The sequence below is a fragment of the Triturus cristatus genome, chromosome 4_1, assembly GCF_964204655.1.
Source record: "Triturus cristatus chromosome 4_1, aTriCri1.1, whole genome shotgun sequence".
Taxonomy (NCBI): domain Eukaryota; kingdom Metazoa; phylum Chordata; class Amphibia; order Caudata; family Salamandridae; genus Triturus; species Triturus cristatus.
In genome coordinates, this window is record NC_140585.1 from 750,196,934 (window position 1) to 750,219,111 (window position 22,178).

The 22,178-nt window shown below is 42.4% G+C and overlaps 1 protein-coding gene across 9 annotated transcripts in view; it reads left to right on the plus strand.

Moving 5' to 3' along the window:
• Positions 1-22,178, plus strand: part of SYCP3 (synaptonemal complex protein 3) — a 920,669-nt gene that overhangs the window by 783,320 nt on the left and 115,171 nt on the right. For all 9 annotated transcript variants that reach the window (XM_085653268.1, XM_085653274.1, XM_085653276.1 and 6 more), the window contains one exon: positions 16,767-16,865. In XM_085653268.1, the coding sequence (XP_085509394.1) occupies positions 16,767-16,865 (99 nt within the window). The remainder of the gene's footprint in view (positions 1-16,766; positions 16,866-22,178) is intronic.

Consider the following 22,178-nt stretch of genomic DNA (forward strand, 5'->3'; position numbering starts at 1 on the left):
ATTATCTCCCCAGCCAAATCTGGCTTTGTTCCGCATTACTCAGTCTCATCAAACCTCCGTACTATATTTGCTGTGCTTCATAAAATGTCCCCTTCTACGCCGGCAGCCATGTCCCTGCTAGATGCAGAGAAAGCCTTAGATTCTCTCAAATGGCCTTTTCTCAAATCTGTTCCTGGTAAACTCTGTATTACCCTCCCGTTCCTCACATTGATCATGCTCCTATACACTAATCCCATTGTCCGACTGCGGGTGAATGGCGCCCTCACTGATGCCTTCCTGGTCCTGCGTAGGGTTGCCCGCTATCCCCCCTCCTATTTATAATTGCAATGGACCCGCTGGTTCGTATAACGCAAGCTTGCCACCTACACCGCGGACTACAGCTTACTCACGGGCCTCTATTACTCTCCCTCTGTGTAGATAAAATTTTGCTCTTCATCAGGAATCCCCACCTTAATCTTCCCCCACTTATGCAGGAGATTGCACGGTTTGGGAGGCTTTCTGGACTTCACATAAACTGGGCCAAATTGGAACTTTTGCCCACTGACGGATATAACTCAACCGCCACCTGCGGAATTTTCTCTCAAATGTGCTACAGATGGCACAAAATATCTAGGCATTCATCTCCACAGAGACCAAGTTCTGCAACGCATCTACGGCCCGGGGATGGCAGATCTTAACACACTAGTAGACTCCTGAGTCAGGTTACCCCTCTCCATTGCGGGGGTGTGTGGCCATTCTTAAGATGGTTGTGCTACCCCGCTTCTTATATCTTTTCGCCAACATTCCCATCCCCTTGCCACAATCCTTCTTCCATACTCTCAGCATAGTGCTCACTCGCCTAGTTTGGGCTCGTGCGCGCTCCCTTGTCCGGTGGGACATACTTACGCTTCCTTATGAGTGCGAAGGTCTTGGGAGCCCCGGTCTTTGCTTATACTGTTTAGCTGCCCATTGTCATTACACACATTTCTGGTATCACCCTTACGCCCGCATCCAATACCTGCGTCCAGAATGAGCTCAATTGGATGGACTCCACCACTCATAGATACTGCCTAAAGGCAGGCCACTAGACACAAAAGACATTCAGACGGTGTCCACAACATGCTGGGTCTGGTGCAGGCTAAGACGCATGCTGGGGGGCGGTCCTCTCTATTCTAATTGCCCTTCTGCTTCATGACAACCCATGGCTCCTGCACACACAGGAAAAGCTAGTTCAGTGCACGTTACACCGGCATAATTTCCGAAACATGAGGGGTTGTTCCCTGATGGTCACATCACGTCTCTGGTTGGTTGAGGACCCTCGGGCCGTGGGCGTCTTGCACATGGACCTTTTCATTCTCCGGTGACTCCAGAAAACATTGAGATAGCTCATGCCCTCCTATCCACTACCCACTGAAGATCTACTACCCATAACGCTGGCAATTGCGGATGCAGATGGAGACCGCATGACCTCGAATGTACCGAGCATGTATTGCCCTGAAACCAGACACCACTACTAGGGTGCGGGAGAACTGGGCGATAGAACTGGGGAAAACAATCAAAGATAAGATGTGGGCGTATTGTTGTACACAAATTCAACGTGTCTCCATTAGAAATTGGCATAAACGTTAACATTTTACATTTCTACACCGCTGCTACCTTTTGCCACTTGATCTGGCCCCATTTGACCACACCAGATCTGATAGGTGCGTGAAGTGTCAGGCCCCAGGGGCAGACTTTGCACGCCTCACCTCAACATGCCTGGTGGTGACCACATACTGGCCAGCAGTGTTCAAACATATTTCTGCCATGATTGGCACTGAACTAGCGCCCGATCCATTTTTTGCACTTCTAGGCTACACTCAGAATTTTCCAAGCTCCACCCGTCACTTACCTTCCCTGGCCCTATTGTTGGTTAAACGGAAATTGCACTACACTTGGGAAGCGTCAGACTGCCAACTCCCTCAGACTGGCTCAGGAGTATGAGCTGCTGTGAGAACATGGGCGAAGGCTATGCCCACCTTCTACCCCTTAGCTCACGGCCAAAGGACATTTGGCTGCCTTTTTGCACATATCTCCAGTACCTTGACTAGGACAACACAGAGTGACGCCCCTTTCCGCCATACGTGCCGGTACCCTTTACATGTTCTAGGTCATGTCAGCCATTGTTCCTGGATTTTTTTAGGATCATGGCAATTGCTATGCACTAGTGATGGCTAACCAATATGGCATTGATGTTTACCTAACCTGCCTTGGCGATATGGTCATATTTCTTTTTGTTCTTTTGAATGATATGCAACTGTCTTTTGTTTGTTGTTAATCTCAAAATCTAATAAACACAATTTAAAAATAAAAATAACTTGCGCCTAGTTTGTCCTGACCTTCATCAGAACCTGAGGCAGGAGAAATATACGTGGAAAGAAGCACAGGAGTCCAGGGGTCCATTCTTCCATCCCATCCAGAATACATACCCTAATAAGCATATTGAAGGATACACACTGAATTTTTGACATTTCACGTTCTTGATGGTGGCAAATAGATCTAGCCAGGGCATACCCAATTGATTGAAGACACCATGCTTCACCTCACGATGGAAAGGCCATTTGTGGCCTTCCAGACAATACCTGATCATTTAGTCTGCTCCGTGACCCTGCCAGAAAGTTGTCCTACTGATCCAAGCACTTACGAGTTGTAACATCTCCTGGTACTAGATCCAGAACCCCACTCCACCAGGCTGGCATCTACAATTACCATTACTTCAGATCCTTCATTGTCACTCTTCTGATCTGAATGGAGTTGAAGAGACAGCCATTGGCCCATGCAGATCTGACAGTCACCTGCAGGGCTTTCATGTGCCACCTAGCATCCGGTATAAGGAGATACATGAGGTACAGAGACCAAGCTATCCTCACCGAAACCTAGAACTGATCCTAAAAAATCAGGATCATATCCTGAATTTCCCACATTCTCTGCAGCAGAGGAAAGGCATTCTTTGCCATTATCTCCAGAATTAACCTGATGAATGGAATCCTGTACAAGAGGATCAAGTATGACCTCAGCGATGTTAGCAGTACAGCCGCCATCTGGAGGTGGTTACCACTGACTGCAGTGTCCTTGCCTTCAGCAACTAATAGTTGTGTTATAGGAATATGCATACTCCTGATCACCACCAACACTTTCATGAACACCCAAGAGGCTGAAATACGGCTGACAAGATCTGAGCATTTTAAACTTTTTCTTCCTCAAGAAGGCTTTTAGTGGGTGGCTGTCCAAAATAAGCTTGAGACGTCTTTCCTTCCTCGAAACAAGAAAGTCACACAGATAGCAGCCTCCCCCCTTTTCCATGTCTGGTACTCGCTCAGTGGCACCCTTGAACAATAGAAAGTTTGCTTCCTGCATCAAAACCTTAGAGCGCTCCTCCGAGGGACGCTCCAATATTGTTGGAACATGTGCTGGGGAGGGGAAAAAAGCAGGGCCTAGCCCCTTTGAACATTCTTTAGAACCCACCTGTGTGATATGATGTATCTCCACTCGGGGAGGAAATGTTTTTAAGGTGGTATCAATGAAGCAAAAGCAGTGGACCTAAGGAACTGCACCAAACCTGTTATTTCCAAATGTTATTATTAAACATACATAAATAACAATGTATGCATGCAGTACAAGCACCTGCTGCCAAGGTGTATTAACCAGAAAGTGGTTATGACCAACAATATAAGACGTAAAGATGCACCACAACAATAAAAAAAAGAGGGGAAGAGGATTATATTCCTTGTCATTTGTTTCTCTTTTTTTCTCTTTCTCCTTTTTTCGCTCCTATTGTAAATTTCCACACATATAAAGTGAGAACAGCCAAAATGAAGATAGCCAGCGCGTTTCATCCATACAATGGACTTCTTCAGGGCAGTATGGTTACAGAGAAAATGCAGCTAACTATCCTGATATTTACGCAGTCGAAATGTGACACCCCCAAAGTGATATATTATACCAATGATCCAGGCAGATAATTGATCCGTCTGTATCGTCCATAGTGAAGCCAGGTTAACTGCTACTATACAGAAAACCCCGAGGGTGGTTCTGACACTCAAAAAGTAACCAGAATGGTAATGCTAATTGATGCAGATGCAGACTGTAGTGTTCAGGCCAGCCCGGAGCACATATTTGGGTGCATTCTGACCATGTATCATTCAGGAGAAAGACGTCCTGAGGCCAGCAAGTGTGAAGAATACTGGAGTTCATACTGTCCAGAATCATGTCATGTGTTGCAAGAATGCAGTGACATTCCTCACACTCCATGATACAAGCTTGGTATAGGCTGGCTTTGGAGACTGTAGCAGATGGCCCAGTGGTGGATGGGGAAACAAAGGCGGGTGAAATCACAGAGTAACACAGATCAACGCTTCTGGGGTGGGGTGGAAAGAGCCAGCATTTTCTGAAAGGACCAGAACATGCTGGAAGATTCTGCACAGATTCAGGTCAGAAAGAGCCGGGAAGATTTAGGCACCACTCACAGTGGTATACTTTGCCTGGCAACTGTGGTTGATTGATTCTCTACTGTGGTTGTAAAGTTCGCACCGTTTACATTCCCTGCCTGTCTTTTATTTTCCTCTCCTTTGATACCTTCAAGTGCTTAGGGCAGCTTAGGTTACCCGTTTCACAGATACTGAGCTTTGCTTGCTACGATTCTAGAATTCATACTCCATCTTAAAACACTCCGTCATCTTGGCTCACGGCATCTCTACTATTGGAGGCAGACCTTTGTATTCCTTTCCCGGACTGTATTCTGGTTGTCTGGGAGCAGTCACTGCTTTTTCAAATTCCATCCAGTGGAAAGCCATTCTACTGATGATCACAAGATGTTTGTATTCTGGTGTACACAAATATATTTAGATTACAGTATCTTGTCTCATAGGATTAATGGAGGTACCAGTCAGTCCACTGCAGACTGAGTGGCCTTACTGAATGTCTTTCACCAGCCTGTGCTTCTGATTTCTGCGGGCACAGACACATACAGAATGTTTCTTTTCTCTCTACCTCCCATCCCACTTCCCCCCCCCCTACAGTCACTTCAAATTCTGGAATTCATTACATATCTCAGTTGACTGAAAGGGGAAGGAGTACATGGCATGAATTTTTGTGAAATCCTGATTGCAAGATGTTGCTGGCCATATCCCATAAATCGTGGGTGTACCTACCCAAGAAAGAAAACTGCCTTAATAGATCTATGTGCTAGACTAGGCAAAGAAAACATTTTGTTCCTGAAAGCTTCAAGTCTTTTAGACCAGTCAAGAAGATTGGTCGAGAAGAAATTTGGATTGAACTTACTTGTTGAAGCTTGAACAATTAGGCTCCACAGTTTAGGGTAGATATCAGAAAGTCTGCGTCGCTGGGAGATGGTGGACTGGTGGGCAGGAGCATGGCTTAGACCATGTAGCAGAAGGGCATCAGTATGGGCTTTGTTATAGTAGAATAACCAACTATAATCCATGGGACGGTGTCCATGGCTAATTGGGCGGAGTGGAGAAATCTGGTGGGAGTGTAGGAGAGGTAATGGTTGAGGTATGCAGGTCTGACATTGTGGAGGGCTTTGTAGGCGTATGTGAGAAGCTTGAAGGTGATTCTCTTATTCACAGGTAGCCAGTGAAGGTCTTTCAGGGGGCCAGTGATGTAATTGTGGCGTGAGATGTTCAGGAGAAGTCTGGCTGAGGCGTTCTGGATGGTTTGCAGTTTTTTCTGGAGTTTCTGGGTTGTGCCAGCATAGAGTGTGTTGCCGTAGTCGAGTCTAATGCTGACAAACACATGGGTGACCATTTTCCTGAACTCAGTGGCGGTTAGGCGGTTCATTGAGAAAGAGGAGTCCAGGATGATGCCAAGGTTCTGTGTGTGGTCCGTGGGTGTGGGTGGATTCAGAGCGCTGCCAGCCACCAAGAGTCATCCCAGGCGGAGGAGGAGGAGCCCAAGATGAGGACTTCGGTCCTATTTGAGTTAAGCTTGAGGCAGCTGTCCTTCATCCAGGTAGCGACTGCCTTTATTCCATCGTGGAAGTTGCTCTTGGCGGCTATGGGTTCGTTTGTAAAGGAGAAAATCAGCTGGGTGTCGTTGGCGTAGGAGACGATGTTGAGTCCGTGGCTTCTGACGATGGCTGCAAGCCGGGCCATGTGGATGTTGAAGAGGGTGGGACTCGGGGAGGATCCCTGAGGCACTCCGCAGTCGATCTCTGTAGGTTCCGATGTGAACGGTGGAAGGCTGACTCTCTGCGTTCGTCCAGTGAGGAAGGAGGTGGATCTATTCTAGGGTTTTGTCGCGGATGCTGGCGTCATGGAGTCTTGCGCAGAGGGTGTGGTGTGAGGCAGTGTCGAAGGCGGCTGAGTGGTTTAGGAGGGTGAGGGCTGAAGTGTCGCCTCGATCGAGGAGGGTGTGGATGTCGTCTGCAGTGGCGAGGAGAGCAGTCCTAGTGCTGTGGTTGCTTCTGATTGGGAGAGGTCCAGGATGTTGTTTGTTTTGATGAACTCAGAGAGTTGGGCATTGATTGCTTTCTCGATAACTTTGTCTGGAAAGGGATGCAGATAGATGGGTCTGTAGTTCTTGAGATCCGGCTTGTCAGCCGAAGGTTTCTTCAGCAGGGAGTTTACCTCTTCCTGCTTCCAGTCTTTTAGGAAAGAAGCAGACTCAATGGATCAGTTGATGGTGCAGCAGAGTTCAGGAGCGATGGAGGTGCCTGCTCTGTTGAAGATGTGGTGAGGGCAGGGATCCAAGGGGGCTCCGGAGTGGATGCTCTTCATGATCCTGAAGGTGCCGTCAGAGGTGATGGTGGTCCAGTTGGTCAAGGTCTGCTGGGATCTGGAGCTATTGAGTACAGGGGCTGTGGGTCGGATGGGTGAGTCTAGGGTTGCGAACTCGGTTGTCCCGACTGAGCATACAGCTGTATTAATGACTTTAGTACTTTTTTTGCAAGTTTATGGCCATCACCCTCGTTTGTTTGCATTATCAGTTGTGTAAAGGACACAAAATGTGTTTCCAAAAGGGATATTATTTGTACTGCAGTGTCTCCATCTCAGTTACCTCGTAAACAAACTTGGGCCCCTGCCAGAAACTCCATCACTGTAAAACATCATACATAAATGATCTTGGCCTATAGGAGGACGAACTTGCTGCGGATTCTGACTGAGCAATAGTTACTAACTTATAACCAGTTTGATAGCTCTTGCATGTGGAGTTTGGCCATGCTGTTTTCGCCTGCCCTGTCCCATTCTCCCACCCCCCCTTTCCTTCCCCTCCTTCCTCCCTTCGCCCTGGCGCGCGGCCTGCTCTCTTTGCCCAGATACATATTCAGCCCCTGAGCACCAACACACACCACCTGCGTGGTGGTCACGGTAGACTGGTAGGCACGGGATGCTAGAGTGCGCGCTGCGACTAGCAGTCATAGTTAGGCGGGCTGCTATGGCGCAGACGGTGGGTTATAGATGTAGGGCACACAACAGCGCAGGGATTCGTTGTAAGTGTTCCGGGCGGTGGGGTACATTGTTTAGAGTTGTATATTTGTTTTTATTTACTTACTCATGGTTTAAATTGGTATGCAAAGATAACATGCTAATGACCCACAACTAGAGCTTGTAAAAGTTGTTGCTGGGAATGTGGAAATGCGGAACATCACAACTGTATTAGTTGTTCACACATAGAATCAATCTGTATGGTGACACACCCTGGTGTAAATGTACTGTATACAGTGATTATCGTGCCAATAATAATAAACACAAAGTTAAACAAAACAAAAAAATAATCTTGGCCTATTAATTCCTAGATCATTTAAAGTCATGCAGTAGGTGAAAATAAAGTAAGGGCAACGTCTTGGGTGATTGGTGAAAGGACATGTGACTTGGACATTTTCCCATGTCAAGCTTTCTTGATTGGCTGTGAGCTTGAAAGTGCTGCAGCTTTACCCTGTATCCTTTGATTTAATTTCTATTTGTCTGTTGGACAAAATAGACATTAAACCTTCTTGCCCTTGCCAGAAATCAGCATGTGTCAAGTGTCATAGTACAAGTAAGTGCCAGACTATGATGGTGGTGTCTTTGCATTAAGCACTTTTGCTTTCACAGCCTGGTCCTGCAGAAATGTCACTTCACCTCCTTGGTTCTGCAGGACATTTTGGGATGAGTCCACTCCCCAGACCCTCCACATTTGGGAGGCATAGCTGTGGTATCTATTCTAAAGTTGAGGATGCTGCAGTTAAGTTAGAGAGCTTCATCTGAATAACAAGGTGCTTACCTTCAGTAACGCTTTTTCTGGCTGATAATCTAACTACAGGCTTCTCACTGCCAATCCACACACCTCCCAACCCCCCGATGTTTAGTGGTCTTTATACCATCTACAATTTAGCAGTGTCTAAGCCAGGTTGTATGCTGTGGGACCGGCTTACGACGCAGAAGGAAAAAGATAAAAGAAACTGACATCAGCACAAAGGAGTGACGCTTACATGTGGCTCTGCTCTGCCGCTGTTAAGGCGGTATGGAGTCACCAGAGAGAGATACAGTGCCATATACTTAGGCATGGCGCTTTGCTGGAAGAATTCGCAAGATCCGGTCTGTTGCCAGGGGTTATGCTAATATTGTTAAGAGGAGCAATCTGCGATTAAATAGAGGATCCACCAGAAAGAGTGTTACCGAAGGTAAGTAATTTGTTTGCATCAGCCACCCCTGCTCTTGTTTTTATTGCACTAAGTGCACGTTACATACTTGGAGGTGAGTGATTTCTCTCAAGGTTGACCTCTCGTCTCCTTTTACTGTCCAGATGTCACTGCTCTGAAGAAAAAAAGTTTTCAATACCTCTAAAAAGAAAATACATTAAACTAGACCGTTTCATTATCTGAAAATCTGTCCTATCTCAAGGAATGTAATAATATATGCACAAATCTCAAGAACTACTTGAATGTGAAAGTGTATACGTTCAGTTGGTACAGTGAATATTTTTCAATGTCTCCAAGGATACACGGATCCACCACAGCTCTAAGAACATGTCCTGAAACACGGTTCCTATTCCCACTGCGGCTCTAAAAAGGCTTAAGATGTGGACTTATTGGAATGTACCACGGTTGTGAGTTTTAAGTTGCACTAAAGAACCTACTGGTTTCAAACAATACAAATCAGTTCATGTTCTTTTCAAACTCAAATTTAAAAAACAAATGTGGGATTTGTGGCTTCCATTTTTAAATTCATGGAACATACAAAAGATATCCGCCTTCCCGATCTTGTGAGGGGACTGTGGCACTATACCCTTCTTTCCCTAGGCGCCACTGTGGATTTGTCAATACGAAAAAAAAACATTTTATTAAAAAATCAGATTGATTAATCAATTCACACTTTCTAAAAAACAAGCTAAAGGCCCTAGAAGCAAGGATCACTTACTTTGGAGGACCTCATTTTCTCTTTGTTCCTAGAGAGGTACAGAAGAAAGATTCAAGTGGCAGCATTATGGCATCCTAGCAAACTGGACAAAGCCAGAAAGCTGTAAGGGCAATCCCCTTCTCAAACACGGCAAGATAATGATGTCTGTGTGGGGGTAGGGGTAGCGGTTGCTCACTGGCTGCTAGAACGCCACAGTCCAAATGAGAATGGTGTGTCTCAATATTTTTTACAGACCTGGTCGGACAGAAGAAAGTGAATGCCTAAAAAGGTCATTTGCACTTTATGCGACCAAGTCCTGCAGCGAGGACATCCAGGGAAGCAGTCATTTAGCACTAGAGACACATTTAGACATATGGGACTCATGCACCTGAATGAGTTCTACCAAGTGGCGATCAGAGGCAGCGATGGAGGCCGTGGACAACAGGGTTTGCACGTTCATGAAGGGTGCCATGCAGGGCCTCTGCAAATGCTGTATTTATAGGCAAATTTCTTAGATCAAGTGTTTTGTCATTTTTGTGTTATTAGCTATATTAAGATTGTAGGTGAGACAGTTAGCAAAGATTGGTGTTCTTTAAAGTAATTGTATTATGATGAAATGAGCAAAGTATTGGTATCTTTGGATGATGTCTTCAGTTATGATGTTAGTGATGTCATTTGACATATAAGGTGTGATGTATATGTGAGGGCATAAGCAGTTCATAATGGGGGGCAGGTTATGGTTACACAGGGCACATTTCTGTGTTTTTCGTAACCCTAACTGCACTTTATTTGTGTGTTTTTCATTGAATTGGAGCGGTGTTTCGGGATCCATTATTGTGTTATAAGCAACGCTATACATAACTTCACTTAAACTTGTGTTTTTTTTTTTCAATGGTCATGTATACACACATTACACAGTGATGGTTGCTAATGTCTAGCTATAGTTAAGGGTGTTTGATGAATCTGCATGACATCTTCTCAAGAAACGTTATCCACTTTGGCTGTTTATGGAAGGTTTCACGTCCATTTGTCAATCGGGGGGACCAGCAAAAAGGGTTGGGCAGAAAAGTGTGATTTCCCATACTAATTTTCGTAGGAACCTTTCATCTATATTACTAAAAAATGGCTGAACGGAATTACACCAAATCTGGCAAAAAGTTAGAACTTTATCATAAAGCATGCTTTTTGTTATTTGCTGTAAATCCTGTAGCTGTTTTTGAGAAATTGAGAGCAATTAAAAATGTGTTCTGATTGAGAATGAAGGGGTTAGAATTGGTTAAAAGTAAGAGTTATCTGGACTGTTGAAGGGGAATGGGTGAATTCTGACGGTTAGCCACAAACAGGGAGAATATGCTAAGGCAGCCATTACAGAACTCCTGGAAAAGTTTTTAAAAGCCACATAAAGGAACATGATGTGTACACCTTGACTTCCCAGGAACAAAAGGACACCAAAAGTGTCCAGCACGGCCCACAGGAGGCCAAACAAAAGCAAAAAAAAGTTCTGTTCCCCAGGGAAACCTGCCCGGAATGGGCATGAGTAGCGCTCTGCTCCTGGAGTTCCTGAACCCCTGCAGAGGACCAAGCCTGTTGTGGTCAGTAGAACGAGAAAAACTAAATTATGGAAGGTGTGAGAGGGCTTTCATTGAGCCCTGTCCACATGACTCTGTAACCTCCCAGAGCCCCCCCCCCCCTCTCCCTAGGAACCACAAGAAATTAAATTATCATCACATTGCTATTTTCATTTGTGTACCCAGGGGCGCCCATCTGCCCAGGCATCACAAAGATGGCAGAGATCAGGCCCTATCTGCCCAAGGACCACAATAATTGCAGAGGTCAGGCTGGATGCTCCTCCTGTCCCCCTTGTCTGAGGCGGGCAGAGGCGCCCAGCCTCGAGACTCCCATCTACGCTTACCGCTTTGTCTGCGCTCCTGCCGCAATCAGCGCAGACAGGAGCAGGGAAAGCACAAAGCATGCAGGGAGCCATCAGGAACCCAACAAAAAAAAACTGTATGGGATCCCCAGGTGGGACCAAGGCACCCATTTTTATTAAATAAAAAGAAGAAAAAAGCAGTTTTTCCCCGCAGCGGGCCGCCATGGGGCTCCAATAAGCCGGGAAAAGAAGTGCTTCATAAGCCTTTGAGAGGGCTATTTAAAACGTATATATTATTCTTGGAGGGCCCTAAAGAGGGCATGGACACCACATATGTGTTTCTTAATGTTTGTGGGCTGCCAGGAATGTGTCCGTCCCCACTGGAACCCCACTAAAGTGTTTTTCAAAGTCGCCCCAACTCTCCCAAGGGAGTTAAATGAGTGACCCCAGGACAGTTTTCACAATTTCAAGCCTTCCTAGAGCCTTAACTTTTATTCAAAAGCACCGGGATTTTAGGATCCCTGTTGATGGGACATACGACTGTGCTGGCAACATGTTAAAAATAGAATAAAGAATCATATTCAAACTTTATTGAAATTGTAATGCTTTATTCACAATGGCAAAATTGAAAATGATGCTTTATATGTGAATTAAAGGTATGGAAATGTTTTATTGATTATCACCAGGTTAACAGTAAGGCTTTACATGCTTTAATGATTGTCATTGTAAGGTGGTGTAAGAAATTGGGTTACGCAAGTCTTCTAGGAATCAAATACCCCATTGTAGCACTTGAAAATCTCAGGGTAGTGTGGCAGAGCGGTCCAAGATGGTAAGGTTGTGCCATCCATAGTGTTGCACTAATTTATCTTGACATTATTTCTGCTTTTATTTTAAAGTCAATAGTACTCCCTTTTGTGTCTAGTATACATGGAAGGTATTGTGGTTTAAGGCATCAGGTCTTGTTAGGGGTGTGAACTGTTAGGAGGGAGTCACCATAGGTATTTCCCCTTACCTACTTGCACATATTTGTAACTTAATGAATAGTATGCATAAAAAGGTCTTTATAAGTAAAAGCACTGTCTTGGACAGCTTTATTGAATTTTGTTTGTGGCGTGCCTGCAAACTGGGGTACTAGCCACACTCATCCGCTAAGTAGGCTTTGGACTACTCTGCCTTGATACCCTGAGAGATTTAAGAGCTACAGTGGGGTACTTGGTTCCCAGTAGATGGAAGGTTGCAGACTTATTACTCAAAGGATTCACTTCTTCACAACTAACATCTTACTTTCTTACATTGGTGGATGTTGGGCAGAGGTTAAACTGCTGTTAAAGGTTTGTATAGTAATAACATTGTAGCTCCCAGTAGCTTGCGTTTAAAAACAAAAAATCAATGGAAAAAAGGGTTAAAGTGATGTTATAGTTAGTGCTTTAAATGAAGTAAGAACTAATGTTTAAAATACAAAACAACCACTGAAATTTTCCAGCTATAGTTTAGTGAACTAACTATAACTTGCTCCACCATCATGCACTGCTTATAGCCTCACACATTATATCACTCATGGCATGTTAAATGACATCAGTGATCACAACTCAAATTACATAATTGATGGCATCACTGATGAATCATCCATGATACTGCCATTCACTTTACTCTATAAACCCTTGCATCATTTAAAAAAAAGAAAGTTATTAGTAAAAGGCCTGTAGTCATGTACAGCATAGACATACTATGTGTACACATATGGGTGCATAGAATGGAATGGAATAAGCCCTGGAGGCAAGTGTGGTTTTCAAAGCTGATGGTCATATTGCGCATGGTGGTGTTTATTTCAAGAACTTTGTAGAAGATTTTGAGGCATTACAGATTATTGGATAATGTAGAATGTAGGGGTGATACAATTCAAGGTGGTTTAACTCCCATTCGGATTGTAATTGTGGCTCTAAGGTTGTTTGCCATTGTGCTTATCTCAGGAATGTGTGTAATGTATTTTACCAAACTATGGAGGGTTATCCATAGGGCCTGGCAGAAGGTATCTTATCTGTGGCAAATGCATTCCTGTCAACCTTTTGACTTAACATTGCAGGTCATGTGAAGTCTTTAAGAGGGTGATAATGTTAAGGTGAATAGAATACAAACTCTTTTTGGTAGGTGTTCAAGTTTAAAAAGAGGGCGACCCCATTTAGGTCACTGGAGTATGGGATCTATGGAAGCATTTTGATTATTGGGTGGGTGAATGCCAGTAAATAGAGAGTAAAACCCACCAAATGTGGGTTAGTTGACAGATGTGCTCTCTGTCTAGCATGTGGAAAAGTTTACGTTTATTATCATATGAGTGGTGATAGGAAATGGAGCACGGGTGTAGCTTTTTGAATTACTTATACTCCACAATTCCTTTAGGATAATGTTACAATGACTGGATGATGTATTCCGTGATGACATAATTGATGTCACTTAGCATGTCATGAGTGAAGTAATATGTGGGGTCATAAGCAGTCCATGATATAGATGCAAATTATAGTTGGCTCACTAAACTGAAACTGATGAATTTTAGTGTTTTTTTTTACTACTGCTTGCTATTCTGATTCAAACATGTAAATCTACGAAATATCACATTTTGGAGAATTAAAAAGGTACTTACCTGTAACTATAGTTCTCTGGTGATGGTATCCTATCATAGTGCTCTCTCCTCTTCGATCATGTGTGTATACTGTTTGTATCATTTCACACTAGTTCTAGAACTATGGAAGCCTTTGACCTAAAGTTCTTGTCAATTAGGTGAATGGGCTATTTATCTGGATGGCTTTAATGCTGTTTCTAAAGAAATTTTCAGCGTGCTGCTATTGACTTGTTACAGTGGGACTCCAAGCTTGATGCCGGGGCATGATTAAAATGTGAATCTATGAACCCAAAGCTGTAGAACTGTTGTTACAGGTCAGTAACGTATGTTTGTTCTCACTTCCGATTGAGCCCTTGTTTCTCCTAATGTTTAATTTCTTTTTCCTCCTCCTCTAATAAAAAATCCAATGACTGCAATCCATGAACCTGTTTACATCTACACCATTCGCTTCTGTTTCGTTCAAGTAATGTTTCTTCATTCCTGTACAATTGCAAACCTTCATTTGCAAAATGCAAAGCTCTCCAGTGCTCAGAGCTTATGTGTAGGACTGGTATTTGTACAGTGCCACACAGCATTCCAGTTACCAGAAGAGTTAGTGCTTTTCACCACTGACAGCCCATAATGTCTTGTGCAGTCATACAGCTCATAAAGAAGTTTCTTTGCACCACCAGATTGCATATCATCCTTAATATGCCGAGCTGGGCTTTCAAGCAGGCCATCTGCACACCTTTAGCACCTCTGACCAACTGTTGCGTCCATCTTGCATGCACCAATAGCCTAATCCAGTGCTGAAAATTGCTTTGCTGTCCATTTGCAATACACACACTCACTTGTCTGAACTTCTTAGTTGTTTTTGTTCCACCGTCACAGAGCTTGTGCTGTACCAGTTGGGCCAACAGACTCAAGTATTTCTTCATTTTACCCATATTCCTTTATCTCTCATTGACACCTCTCTTGCTTCATCGTATTTAAAGTTTTATCAGCTTTTGCTTGTAGCCAGTGGCAGCAACACTGCCAATGTTTTTACAAAAACTTACAGTGCCATTTCCACAGAACAAGGGCAATACAAAATACTAGTTAAAGTCTTTTCTTTACACAGTACATCAATATAACTTACAGCAGTACACTTGTGTCTGCTGTCCCTGGGTTTGTCTGGTCAGATTCTTGGTGTCCACATGCTGCGACTTTGATTATACTCTTACAGCAGGAATCCTGATCTGTGTAGCATTCCTGCAGTTCTGTTATACAGATTAGTAGAGCACACTATCAGCCAAGAGGGTATCCTGGCGTTGAACAGGTGTGAGTCTTGTGGAATTCAAGAAGTGAGGAGGTGGCTTTTATGTATGGTGGCAGGACGTTCCATGCTTTAGGAGCAATGTAGGGGAAGGCTTGACTGCCGGACTTGTTTTTCTGTAAGATTAGGATCCGTGCAAGCTGGAGTCCGGATGAGCGTAGATGTCTGGAAGGTTTGTGAAAGCAGATGAGATTGTTGAGGTATGCTGGGTCAGTATCATAAATTGCCTTGAAAGCATGGGTTATGAGTTTGAATTGTGCTTGTTTGTGAATGGGAAGCCATTAGAGCTTCTTCAGGTGTGGTGTGATGTGAATGCGGCGTGGGAGGTTGAGAGTGATTCTGGCCGCAGAGTTCTGAATGGTCTGCAGTCTTCTAGTGAGTTTTATGTTGATCCTGGTATAGACGATGTTCCTGTAGTCCATCTTGCTTTTGACTAGGATGTGCGTGATGGTTTTCGGGGTTTTGATTGGGAGTCATTTGAAAATCTTCCTCAGCTTCTTCAGGGTATGGAAGCATGAGGCGGTAAAAGCACTGACTTCGGTGGTCATGTCAAGTTGGTGTTGATGATACCGAGGGTGTTGGTATGGGCTGTGGGGGGTGAGTATCAGTCCTAGCTCTGTTTGCCACCAGGGGCATTCCCACGGTGGTGTACTCTTCCCGGAGATCACAATTTCGGTCTTGTCAGTGTTCAGTTTTAGGCAGTTGGTCTTCATCCAGTGGGTGATTTCAGTCATGCAGGCATTGAACTTGATCCGGAGACTGGGGCAACTTGTCTCTGAGGGAGAGAATGAGTTGCATGTTGTCGGCCTAGGAGAGGACATTTATGTTGTGAGAGCAGATGATGCTGGGTAGAGGGATCATGCATGCCATGAAGAGGGTCAGGCTCAGGAAGGATGGTTGCAGAACTGCGCAGATGAGGTGTTGGGCGTCCGAGTTTTATGGTGCCAGGCTGACTGACTGGGTCCTTCCAATCAAGAAGGAGCAGGTCCATCGGAGTGCGTGTCCTTGGATTCCGATGTCATGTGAACAGGATGTCAAGTTCTCTGTTCTAGTGAAGCAGCAGTGCAGGAAAAAGTATGCGTATTTGTTATAATACTCTGCAAAGATGCAGACAAAACTTTCAAATAAGATGTACTGAGTACAAATGTATTGTACCATGCAGTGATTAAACCCAAAGAAATGTGTTCCCTATCTATTGACTTTTTCAGCAACATCTCCACCCAACATCTGGGCTTGAATAGCCCTTAACTATAACTTGTGATCCATACACCGTCCCATCCACTCATAAATATCCCCCCGCCAGGCTGTACTCTTTTCTTTCTAATTTTATTTACTCTTCAGTTGTATGTTAATAAGATATACCTGCGTACCAAGGGGTTTTTGTACCCATATTCCCTCGCAACCTCAATTCACTGTCATGCAAGGATAATCTTTTAACCTGAGGAATGCTCCTTTTGTTAGTCAGTTCGTGAAGCTCACTGAAGCTAGCTCCATGCTATAAAAGTACCTGAAATAGCATCATTACAATATTCTTGAGATGGATAAAATGATGCAATGTTTTACTGTAAATGTTATTTTTGTTCACTTTGTACTTGTGAGGATAACTGATTGCTTCTTTTTGTGATTTAGAACATGTTCCGCCAACAGCAAAAGCTTTTCCAACAGGCAAGAATAGTCCAGGGTCAGAGACTGAAAACAATTAAGCAGCTCTATGAACAGTTCTTAAAGGTTTGGAATTATTTTTTAGAATAGAGCAATAACTCTGCCTATCAACAAGCAGTGGATAGTACTGATTTCCTTTAAACAACTAACCATTTTCATACCTTTGTTTAGGAAATTTTATCCTAGGTGAATAGCACTCTGCCGTGGTTATGGACCTTGAGTGGGCGGATAGGGCTAGTGGCCTTTTTTCTCCCTGGCCAGTAATTATCTGGAGGAGCCACCCCCTTATGTAGCACTGCTATTGTGAACTACACCATTGACTTTAAATTGTAATCTAAATTGCAGTATATTATTAGGATGTGTTATTTCATTGTACTATTTAAGTGAAAGCTTTTATGCATTATATCTGTGCTGCACTGTTTTGGGGAATTAGGCATGGCTGTTGGTCAGAAAATAGAGTATGAAAATATTGCCATAAAGAATATATTGTAGCAAGAAAATGTACTATAGATTCCTTAACTCCATAAGTAATTCCTTGAATATTTGTATCCTTCTACATACCTTGAAGTGTGTATCTTCAAGATAGGTAGATCTGGAGTTATGAATAGTAAAGCGATGCATACCTATATGTGCTTACCTTCATGGTACTGTGGTATTGATATTCTGGCTATGATATTTTTGTACAGTGACATTTAAAACATGATTTTCTGGTTGAGTGCCATTAGGCATAGTCATTTTTCCTGATATTGTGACTTCAATTCTGTAGATGTAAATTGAAGTGGGTGACTATTCTTATAGGGTGGACTACAGGGGCATGTACTAAAAGTGATAAAGACATGTTAGGCACAATTTAAAACACTGATTAATGGTGTAGGTTGATGACATGTCAAGATCTTTGACCCTACCTCATGGGTGTCGATTCACTAAAATCCCAGAGGTAGCGTGAGTGACAGACATCACATGCCCTTTGACCTTAGCGACATCATAGGTAGTGAGAATGAAACCACAACAGAGCAACCCAGTCTTCCTGTAGTAGATGGGTAAACAATACAAATATCAAAGCACTCCTGATGAAATTATTTATAGGATTATTTACATTTTCATCAGTCGAGGTTGGTCAATAAGATTCAAGCTAAGGCAGTGACAACAAATGAAAATATTTAAATGAATAGGCACATTTCTCTGCTTAAGTTAAGACACATTAGTAAAATATGTGGAAAAGTTTGTCAACACTAACAACAGACAACTATTAAGTTGTTTGAATTTCATATCGCTACAAGAAATCACAAACTCATCTAAGCCCAATAAAAGAGAACTGGATAGGGCTAAACTGGCATTAAGTGAGGCCTATTATAAAAAATGTGAGGTTTCAAATTGCGCATACATGCAAAACGTTTACGAGAAGAGTAATTTTACTGGGAGGTTTTTAGCTGGGCAGACATGCGAACAATCTCCCAACAATAGGATCGACGCACTGAAATGTCCGATCTCCGGAATTAGGTGCATGGAACCAGAGAAAATAGGTTAAATTATGTTAGATCATTATAAACAGATCTATACCCAAAACTAATTGGTAGATAAAGAATCCCATGGAAAGTTTTTAGAGGACCGCAATATTCCCATGCTATCCGAGGAAGAGAGGGACAATATTACTTGATCTTTCTCAGAAGAAGAATTGGTTGAGGTAATCAAGAATCTCCCAAATTGTAAAGCCGGTGGGCCAGATGCTTTCTCAGCAGAGTTTAAAAAATCTTTTCTAGATCTTTTAGTCAATAACTTTTTACTTGTCTCCAACACAATGTTAGAGGGGGGCCCTATATAACGGCCTCATTTTATAGGGGGAATTTTGTGAGTTTTTAAAAAAAGGGGAAAGATGGTGAAGGCCCGAACTCGTATCGTCCAATTACATTATTAAACTTTGATTTTTTAATAATCACATAATTATTGACAATAGATTCAACCTAATCGCATCAAAGTTGATTCATTTAGGTCAGAATAGTTTTATTGCTGGACATCAATTAGGCACAAACACATATTATCTGGCCAAAGCATTAGATTATTTTTCTGTCAACGATACACCAGCTATAGTGCTTCTGTTAGATGCAGAGAAAACATTTGACCTCGTGGTTTGGGAAACTTTGTTTTGTATTCTCTCTAGATTTGGGATTCCTGCCCGGATCACGGGGTTGATGTATAGGATGTATCGTAATGCAGAAGACAATATTTTTGTAAATGCTACTGAGGCTGGGAAAATACACGCCTTGCGTTGAACACAGGAAGGTTGTCCCTTATCCTATATTTTACTTGCCTTTTTTATTGAGCCATTGGCAATATCGATTAGGGAGAATGGATATATCCTCCCTCCGATGCCACAGATGGGGAAGATAAAGCTATATGCCAATGATATTATGCTACTTCTTGACAGTAGTAAGGTTGTCCAGGAGAAGGCTTTCAAAATGTTTGCACATTAGTAGAAACTTGGAGGCTATAATATCAACAGGAAGAAAACTGAAATAATATTATGTGGGTGTAACTCAGATATACTACATCCAGATATAGCCTCGTGCGTCAACTCGCAGCCGAAAAGATATTTGGGCATTAGGTAACTCATGACGGATTGAGGATTTATCTGATCTTAATTTTCCCCCGTTGCTTTTCAAAATACAAGACCTATTTTCACGCTGGAATTATCTTCCTCTGACTATCCTGGGGAGGGTTTTCTTGATTAAAATGTCGAATATCTCTGTTAAATGTTCTCTTATTGCTATTCCGTGCTTTTTAACCACATAATTTTTTAGAAAGGCGGAGACTATGGTTACATCATTTATCTGGCAAAAAAAATTTGTCAGAGCAGCACTGAGCACTTTATATGAAGGGGTGAAGGGGTTAGCGCGTCTCAATCTTAAAGGATTAATATATCGCCTTTTTTGCACGGTATATGTCCAGGTTTAATGTAAAGCTTCGCAATGGTATTTTTAAGAATTATTTTATACAACTAATTTTTATGGTTTAATTCTTTTTTTTATTGAATACTGCAGGGAGTGAGCTCACACATAGAGGGTCACACAGGACCCATCATGAATACTCAGCAGTGCATCAGTATTACAAAAATTAACAATAAACATGTATTTCCCACCCACCACCTCGAAAGACGGAAAGGGAAGAAAAGAAGAGAACACAGAGAAAGCCACCCCTCCACCTGCAACTAATATTTTAAAGAAAATGATATACGTGATGTGTTAAAATCAGCAAAGTCACCCAAACAAATCTGTTACAAGAGTCTGAAGTGGTTCCTACAGGAGCGTATGGATCTCCATTGGAGATATGCCATTCCCCATATTAACGCAGTAACATCCCTGTCAGAAGTCTGGCTCTAATCTGGCTCCCAATATTGTCCAAAGGTGGGTGAAAGCAGGGTTTAAGAAGCTAGTGGACTTTTTGGGGAGTGATGGCTAAACATGTCAGAAATTTGAGAGTTCGTGCAAGGAGATTTTCTGCTCCTTGGATTCTAAACAATGTTGAATAAAGTATTTAGAAATTTAGATTCTAGCCAGATATGCTGTGGTCAAAAAGCGGCATCGGCGTTACTTGAAGCTTGCGAACACAATAGCCCCATAGAATGGTAAAGATTGTTCACCTCCATGAAGAGTCCTGATCTCACCCAATAAGCAATCAAAAAATTGGAAAAATATTAAGGATTGGAACAAACAGCAAGGATGTGAGATGAAGTTAATCTGCTATATTTTAGCATTTTGAGAGAAGCCAATTGGCGTTGAATGTTATATTTCAGTAAAGGGCTTATATATAGAACCTCACAATTTCTTGCACAAGTCAACCCTAACTGGTCGGGTCACTGCTTTTGATGTACCGCTGGGACTGTTGATGATTGGGTGCACGTAATTAGACCGTGTCCTCTTACTCAGGAATGCTGGAAATAAATATTTAAGTATTTGGAGACTAAATGGCAAGCTAAATTAGCTCCCAGTACCTGGTGGAAAGTCTTGGGGTATGATCCTGCACTCGGTCTAACCAATAAATTGACAAAATTATTACACATATCAATGGCACTGGCCAGATCTCTTCTACTTCAAAAGTGGTGGACATAGCTGGTCCCCACAATGGGGGATTGGGTGCAAAAAATGAAACATGTTAGAAATAATGACCGGCTCTATGCAATGCGCAATGGGGGATTAAAAAATTATATAACCTTTGGGGGCGGTTTTTGATTGAAAATGGGGCATCAGTCTAGAAGTTTGGATCATGTCTTATTGCTTGTTTCCACATTCAGCTCATTATGCACTTTCGACTGCTTAGTGAGAAAGGAATCTGTCTAGAATTATTCTTTATATTTATGTTCTGTGGAGTTTTATGTACTGCAGTCTTTTCTTGATCCTGGGCGTATTTTTGCCATGAAATATATTTTAGAGGTGTATTTATTGTTGGTGCATGAATATTTTGGATTGATGTATTGCATTGCAATTTATTGGATCTCAAAATATATATATTTTTTAAATCGCAAATACATTCGCTGTCAGATTGATACAATCCATATAGAGAGTCACATCAATAAGAATACACCAACAAGAGTACAGAACTTACTGAATATTTTCTGTTCAGTGACCTAGTTTATTATATAGCACCACTCATATAAGTCTCATTCAAAAATAGTTTATGGAGTAGTATAGAAGTTTACTTGATGCCAGATAGATAAAAAGCAAATCTGAGGAATCCACGAATGGAGGTTGTGACAAATGACAGTGTATAAATTTCACCAGAGGCAGGGAGATGGGAATGAAAAATTGGCAAACTGCAATGTTGACTTAAAGTAAGGGTTCTATTATTTAGTAATTGTTCTGAGGATGATCTTGTGTATTTCTTCCCTGAGAGACCGAAACGTTGGATTCTACTCCACAGCTGTGTTTTAAAATTATGCATATAGTAATTCGTGTACAATTAACGTAGTCTATGTAATCAGGCTGAGGGTGCTTTACACCAAACTGGGTTACTGGTCAAAAAGCATTCTATGATCTAGTTAGTGTATTCATATTGATGTGACACTCTACATAAGCTGTATCTGACCGCGACTATACTTGTATTTTCTTGTATTGACATGAAATTTAAACAATGCAATAGTTGGCTGTTAGGGTTGATTGTTTTTCTCGCATATTTTAGTAATTTTCCATTATTTGTGTCTTAGCTCAAGCACATGAGTTTGTCTATTTGTCTATTTATATGAATTTTACATTCATGATATTACCTTGGCTTTGATCTTATTGACTAACCTCAAATGATTAAAATTAAAACAATCCCATAAATAATTCCTCCAGGAGTGCTTTGCTATTTATATCATAGGTGGTGAGAGCATGCAACCTTTTACCA